General features: G+C 42.1%; 1 protein-coding gene across 1 annotated transcript; it reads right to left on the bottom strand.

Annotated features, from left to right (window-relative positions):
• Positions 1-282: 282 nt before the first annotated feature.
• Positions 283-3,936, bottom strand: LOC133122271 (protein ELFN1-like). The gene has a single exon (XM_061232160.1). It carries the CDS (start codon positions 3,623-3,625, stop codon positions 1,226-1,228), a length of 2,400 nt encoding a protein of 799 aa, XP_061088144.1. The 5' UTR covers positions 3,626-3,936; the 3' UTR covers positions 283-1,225.
• Positions 3,937-8,355: the final 4,419 nt, after the last annotated feature.

The following is an 8,355-nucleotide window of genomic DNA, read 5'->3' as shown; positions in this document are numbered from 1 at the left end:
ACCCACTCTTTCTGTTGGCTTTCTCTGTGCTGTTTCAAAAGCATGAAGGCTATTACCAAGTCTCCTGCCAAGAAAGATTAAGATGCAGCTACTGCACTTAAACCCTCTTACTATATTAATATACAGTATATACCTATTAGAAACTTTTTCTATAGGTGAAAGAAAGCCTGCTCTATTATTTAGGTGATTTCCCATGCAACATGTCAGAAAGCAAAATATTTGAGTACAGAATAATAATGCAAAACCCCAGTATTGGGTTCCACAGATCAAGGGAGGTCAATATTTGCGAATAACAAAAGCTGCCGCATTGGGGCTGCCATACACTTTTATTACGTAAAGAATACATTCATTCTCAGGTCTGTAGATCAATTTAGTGGCTGAAACATCAGCAGAGCATGTAATGACTTGCTACCACAGCACTTTGGTTGAATATAATTATTTGAGGAACGATGAATCTCAGCTGTTAATATTGTGCAGTTTGATTTGTGACTTCTGCAAAATATACGCAATAGAAAAAAAAGGAAGGAGAGGGCATGTTCAGAAGAGTGTACCATTTCAACAAACAGTGCAGAGTTTATCCATCAGGACAGGAGACATTCATTTGAGACTGAAAAAAATAATGAAGCTGTCTCTAAAATTCATGGTTAAAACCTGATACAAACAGGTAATTGTTTCTTTTTATACAGCAAACATTGCAAATATAGAATTTTTATATATACATAGTTCTTTTTCTATGTACTGTAGAATGCATTGATAAATAGTTACTTTACAATGCAGAGTGAGAAAATGTGTGCATGGGAGTGCAGTTCTCTGGCAAGGGAAACCATATACAAAGTCTTGTATACAGTGTTCAGCGGACATGTTTTTGTCGGTTTTTCGCTCAAAGTACACAGACAGTTAATCCACAGTCACAGGACACGGCCATGCAATACCCAAATAATTATATTCCAATACTTTTTTTGCTTTTTGCTTTTTTCTAGAAAAAAATGAGGACAATTTAATACAGCTGACTTTTCTCAGTTGAAATCATTCTCTTTCATTTGGTTCATTGTTCACGGTTCTTTCTCCATTTTGTCCAGAAATATAGTCTGAATAAAAATAGCTGCGGAGGAGTTTCACAATGATCTAAATATTTCTCCTTGTAAATCTATTCCTTTCTTGTAGTTTTAAATGTTTTGAACTGTATCATTTTGGTCCATACTTAGAAGCAGTAGTCTGGGTAAAATCAAGATTTCTGTTGAGCCGATACACCTTTCCAATAGTCTAGAATGTCATGCAAGTCCTCATCCTTGGCAAATTGCACTTTTTTACGAAGCGCATGTCCCGCTGCCATGTATTCCTCCTCTTTGTGTCGTTTGCGGTGGAGCTTGAAACGCTCCCAGATGCTGTGGGCTGGTTTGCAGGAGTACTCGGGACTGGAAGAATAGCTGAGGTTGTGATACTGGGGTGAAAGCTGGGAGTAGGTGAGATCTCTGGGACGAGGCCGCGTGAGAGGCTCCAAAATGGAGGGTTTCCGGCTTCCGGGACCCTCCATCTGCTCGACTTGATGGGAGCCGGGGTAGGAGTGCCGATGCTCGCTGTACTGCCGGATTTTCTCCGCCTCTGCGCGTAAAATGGCAGCCGTCGGCGTGACGGTCAGGATGGTGTCAGCCGTCGGTGACGTTTTCTCGATGTACTTGGCCTCAGACTTGTAGGCTCCTTCCGAGCGGAAGGACCTGGGACTCCGTACGGAACCACTGGAGGAGGTGCTGGAGCGCTTGGGCGTGGCTTCCATACTGTGGTGCCTCTGTAAAGGGTGGTGGTAGCTTTCTTTGTAGACCGGGGACAGGAAACCGGACTTGCTCTGTGGCTGCTCTGATATCAGCACAAGCTGGGGTTCTGCCGTGGACACCGCTCCAGATTTCACACCTTGGAAGGAGGTGGACTCCGATTTCAGGGCGTCAATGCAGTTGTTGATGATCTGATTCACTTTGTCTACCTCCTTGGCAATAGTTGAGATTTCAGCCACTGAACCTTGGTTGTTACCAGGTATGGACATATCGCATTCCCTGCGATCGGGTTGCTCCCCGGTGCGGACCTCAATGTAATTCCCTTTGGCTGTTTTAGGGGTTTCACTGATATCCTGGAGTTTGTATTGTTCCATTTCGCCACTGGAAGGTAAGTAGGGCATCCGGGGCATGTTCTCTCCACCCATCATCTGCTTTTGTGTCAACTGTGAGATAGTTCCTCCTTCTATTTCTGGTCCATACTTGAGTTCAATGATATTTTTCTTGATGTTGCCTGCTTTTTTATGTTTTTCATCTTGTTGCCGTTTTTTCCGTAAGCAGTAGTAGACTACCCCTAAAACTATTACCATGCCAAAAAGACACCCCAGGATGGTCATGATGTAGTGAGTGGCTGTGGAGTTGTTTTCCACTGTCTCCTTTCCATTTTTTGGGCCTGTTGAGATGGTCAGACAGGTGTGGTTGTACTGCAGAGAATTGCGTATAGAGGCAACGCAGTAGGTATACTCTGTGTGCGCTTTCAGATTTTTCAGTTCTATCTCTTCCTTTTCCTTCTTGAGAGTTTGTATGGTGGTGAAGAAGCTGTTGTTGTAGAGAACCAGGATGTACATCTTCTTGAAAGGATTAGGGATATGAACCATTATGAGTGCACTGGTGTGTGTCACCTGCTTCAGTCTCATAATAGGCTTCACATCGAGGTCAATGTAGGGTGGGCTGATGTTGATGATGTCATAAGGCCCTGTTCCTGAGGGGCAGTCCTCAACTCCACAGGGGGTCGAGTCTGGTGGGAGCGTGGTGGTGTCGGGAATTCCAGGGATGTACGAGGTCACGTAGTCCTCTGTGCACAAAGTGGACAGCATGTGCAGGGCATTGCGATACGTGGGCATGCTTGGGTTCTGGCTGAGAAGGCTGTATCCAGAGTAGCTAGGAGGGGAGTCGCATACCATACGCTCAGTAGTTGTTCTATTGGGGAAAATCGCAAGCCACTTGAGGAATCCCAAAAGCTCGCAGGAACAGTTGAAAGGGTTGGTATATAACTCACAAGTGGTCAGCTTATTCAAACCAGTGAAAATTGCCCCGTCTAACTGCTGGATGCGATTCATAGAGAGGTCTATGTTTTCAATGTTGGGGCATTCCCAAAAGGCATTGGGTGTCACTGTCTCAATCAGGTTTGCCTGGAGGTAGAGGTACTGAAGTTTGCCTAAACCCCTGAGGATGCCCTCTGTCAGGTTTCGCAACTTGTTGAAGCCCATTTGAAGGATCTGAAGGTTAAACTGGGCAGAAAAGGCCCCATCCTCTATGTAGTTGATCTCATTCTTGGTCAGGTTCAGATAAGTCAGGTTGCCAAAGCGGCTAAGGGCAGAGTAATGGATGCTTTTTATCTTGTTCTCATTTAGACGCAGGTCCACAATGGTGCTGTTAATGTGTTGGGGGATAGCCTCGTAAGGTGGCTGGTTTTGACTGCAAATTGCCAGCCAAACAAAACCCTTTTCCCCTTCAATGAGCCAACAGTCCCCTCTCACCCCACCTGTCTGCGTCAAAGAGAGGAATGCCACCCACCAAAAAAAGGCACTCATCACAAGGTGTCCATGGGAAGCTATCTGTAGTTCTTGTGAATTCATGATTTTTACAGATAGTTACCCAGTGGCGATAACATTAACAAGACAGGATAAGTTTTGTATGAGACACAAATGAGGAATCTCATAGGCTTCTTTGAACGTTTTCCAATTTAGGCAAAAAAGTCCATACTTCACCACCAATGGAGTGAATAGGACAGTAGTTGTATGATTTTGTACTGCCTCTACCAGACAGTGTTATACAAGGCAACGGAACACAGCCTGTGCATTTAGACTTATTTGCACATGTGACTGTTGACTGGCATGAGTTGCTGATTGGTCTCAGGGACTCAGTATATCACCACTCCAGATTGACTTGTGCTTATTTCTCCTGCGGCCCACATTTCTGACCAGTTTTGATCTCTTGTCTCTTGTCCCTTGGTTTGTCTTTCATTTATGACTCCAGAGTAAACCCTGCAAAGGAGGAGAAGAGCGGAGGATCAGTGGATTATCATACTGACTTGAAACTAAACAGAAATCTGCATGTACATCAAGCACAACAATTATGTGTGACCCATTGAACCAGGCTACCACACACCAGAAAACAAATGCCATCCATTGCATAGACTCTGTGCGGATAACATCGCATGCGAGACCAGAATGAATATCAATAGCATCATGAATATATGAAACTACATTTAGTAATCAAATAATTTTGTGCATTTTTATTCATTTTTGGAGACTGAGTGCAAATTAAGATTTCCAAACAAGCAGTAACTTATCACAATTTAGCCTAATAATTGTATGATTTTTAGACAGTAATCTTAGCCATTTGGGTTCTAATTGGGGGAATAATCCCTCCAGAAAGATAATTGGAATACACCTGCATAAGAAATACAGTGTAAGAAACAACAAACAACAAATACTGAAAATATAATGTCGAAAATTTAAAAGATCAGGTATTTCAAGGTTTGGGTCTCTTGTTGCAGCGTATAACTTTAGAATGGTGATTAAACTTGACCTGCACTGCCTGAGAAATGTTGAACAGATTTCATCAACACCTACTATCCAATGGGAATCGAGTATTCACCCCAACGGTAATTGATAATAGATAATACATAAAGCTAAAATCACATACATGATTGGCCAAATTAACTAATAAGAACAGAAGTTTCGTATCAAGTACAGAAACACATATTGCTTATGAGAAAGTGTGGTTCTTGCTATTACACCATTAGTGCAACTTACTCTTGCTTTCTCAGTGGAGATTGAACACAATACACCCTGTTGAAGTACGATGTTAAAACATGGGGTAATGATATATTTCACTCATTGGAAGCAGAGTCCCACCCTGCACTAGTACATTACACGTTGGCATATGGCCTATGCACTGCAGGAATCCTGTGTCCCCATCAGCCAAAAGAGTAACTGATGTTTGTCATGTCTTATAAGGAATGGTGCAAAGACACTCCCCATCCAATCTGACAGAGCTTGAGAGGATCTGGCAAGAAAGAATAGGATAAACTGCCAAAATGCATGTGTCATTGTGGGTTACTGAGTGTAGATTTATGGCCACAAATGACAATTTTATCCATTTAAAATTAAATCTACAACACAATGAAGTGCGCAGTATAGGGGTCTGAACACTTTAAGCCACTGTAAGTGCTCAGAGGTATGCATGTACTGTATATGGGCTGGGCAATTGGGCACATTTTTTTGCTAGACAGAGATGTTTTCTTTAACAGAAAGCTATGTATGGAACATTCTGGAAATAGCATGTCCATGGCAATCTAGAAATGTACCACAAATGACATCACCGATGAGTCTTCAAACACAACCTCATCAGGCCAAATTTAAGGCCTGCTACTGTTGTCACTGGAGGGCAAACAAATCCTACATTAATAACAGTGCCATTCCTTGGCGACATCAACTGGAAGCATGTGATATTGATAACTGCCATGTATACCGCTGTATTGCACGCTTCACTCCTGCAGATGTATTTGCACTGCAACTTGGAAATCCCAATGCCCTGTGTGAACATGACATATGATGAGATTCCAGCAGATTGGCCTCCTTGCCGTGATGAGTTCCCTGGGTAAATATGAACCGAAGAGTTCTACAGCAGAGGTTGATTGATGGTTGGAAGGCCATGTGCTGATTAGTGCTTGAGGTGAGTTGATCTGTTATTCAATATTGTAGAAGCATGGTGCAGTTTATTATGGGAGGTCTTTATTGATGATGTCACTGGCAGTGGCACACAAGTAATGAGCTCTGCATTGAAGCAAAATTAAATTTTGCCCAGCAGAGGACTACTGTACCAGTTATACAGTAATTGGATTCAGTCTAACAGTATAAGGAGGTGATTTCTCAAACTCTGCACCAATTTGTGAACTGCAGGATTGGGATGTATTGCTTTGAGAGGAAAATCTGACTTGTTATTCCTGTCCTGACTTTAGAAAGAAACACAATGCACCACATAAGTACTTCAGTGCTATTGGTAAGTCACTCATTCTTTTCAGTTGAAACCCAAAATAGTGATGCTTGCACCATGTACTTGTGGTTTCTCTATTTATTATACAGCGTAACGTTCTCTTCAGGATGGCTGGCACCAGTGGGAATTGAATTCATAACCTTGGAAGTGTTAGTGTCATGTGCTACCAGTTGAGCTACCAGACTACAATATAGGCCCCTACTCTGTTAGAGCAATAAAACTATGAAACCTCCGTAACAGAACTGTCAGTATTGTAGCCTACACAAGCACAATTACACACTGGTTAACACATGCCACGTCTGTCATCTCAGTTTGCATAGCCACAAATGTTGCCTTCGATATTTCATCAGTCAGTTATTTTCCATAAACGGAGAACATGCAGTCAAGCAACTAATTTAGAATTGTCTCTAACGTGTAACTTTGTGTGTTATCGGTAAGTGATTGGCTAACTGGCCAAACCCCCCCCCCACCCCCCCCAAAAAGAACGAACTGCTCAACCAAGTCTAGAAACATGCCCTGGTGTAATGATCCTACCCATCGCGAAGCTAATTTCCTCCATGAAATGTAATACAATCCTCAATGGGTTTTTCTTTACAATTAGCTACCTTCATCAAGCTGATAGGTCCCATTAGCTTTACCCACCATTGACCGATTGACGCTATGCTATCAGGCTGTGCTATCTTTCCGGAGTGGGCTACACACTACACCGCCCATTTCAAGAGTTTTCACCTTTTTTAGATTGTCATCCCTCAAAGCTCCCTGTCTAGGGGGGTTTCCACTGCCTGCCCATCGCACGTTTACATTTTTTGATTGTCATTGCTGTAGGACTAATGTGATCAGCCTTCGGGGAACCCTTCAAAGCCCTGGGCTCCAGCCAATTGCCTGCTTTGCCTATCCTGTTGCGTCGCCTCTAGCTTTATGGCATGTATATTAGAGTTAGTACCTGCATTATCATGAATCTGTTCTCATTTTGTAAGAGGGCCAGACAGGTTACATTTTTAATGTGAGCCATGACACATTTTTCAGAAGTCCTGCAGGCCTACAGTCTGGTTTAGGAAGTACGTAATTCTTCGTTAACCTGGCCTCAGTACGCCCTTGTCATGACCTGCTTTAGCCTTACTTGGAGAATTTCTTCTTCTTGGGAGAAAATCAATGCAGCTTTAATAATCATATTGAGTTATGCAGGGGTGATTTTGTGCATCATATGTGCTGCAGGCCATCATCCCTGACTGAGGCTTATTTCCTGGATGTTGGTAAACAGTGCTCAGTGCACCATATTTTTGTCCCAGAAAACATGGTGGTGTGTGTGTCTGTGAGTGTGTGTGGGGGTTACAGCCTTCCCAATATTACAAAACAGGCCAAGTAACCCCCCCCCAAATAATATAGCATAATGAAAAATAATCAGTGTTTGTAATGGTGTGCAGGTGCCACAGATTCCGTGACTTTTCCCATTTTTGCCCATTTCTGCAATTTCTACATTTTTACTGAACAGTGGTGATGCCTAGAACTCCTTCCCTATTATGCTAACATCAGCGACAACACGCAATCATCAAAGATTCAAACCTTGCAATATACAACATTGTACCAAAACAAGCTTCAAAGAAATAAAAATGGACACAGGTTTTATTTTGGGAAAGCAATATGAGCATTTCTAATACTTTTCAAAAAACCCGACAGTGTTGCAGTTCTCAGGGTCAATGCATTGCAAGCCCCCTGTATTCAAACTGAAGTTATGCCCATGGCAGAAACACAAATTGGGCTATAAATGGAACCTACTTTCTCCCATTAAAATATGATGACACAAATGTTATTTATCTATACTACACTCTATTTATGTATCCCCCACCCACCGCTAGCACTGAGCCAGCAGATCCATTATCATATGCAAGGTTCTGAAAATAGCACAATATTGTCCTGAATGAATGAATCAGTTTACATATGCAAGGATGTGTGGGACTAATCAAAACAAAAACAAAAAACATTTCTACAAATTTGAGGAATCATATATATTTATTTTTCTGTCACACACACAGATGGTCTTTGTTGACCAGCTCCTTGGTAGAATACATTAATTTGGGCGCTATATATAAGTTATTTGTCTCTAATGCACAGGAAATGTTATATTAATAGGTTGTCTTTCAGGATATGCAAGGTATCGCCACATTGGGGATATGGCTGAATCATTTCCTCCACTATTGACTGATCTCCGTGTCATACAATAAAAGGAATTAAAATTCTGAAACAGCAAGATTGCATGTCACACATTGTAAATTACCCAAAAAATGGATTCAGGGATGATTCAAGT

Source organism: Conger conger, chromosome 2 (genome assembly GCF_963514075.1).
Source record: "Conger conger chromosome 2, fConCon1.1, whole genome shotgun sequence".
In the NCBI taxonomy this organism is placed as follows: Eukaryota; Metazoa; Chordata; class Actinopteri; order Anguilliformes; family Congridae; genus Conger; species Conger conger.
This window is presented reverse-complemented; position numbering and strand designations above follow the sequence as displayed.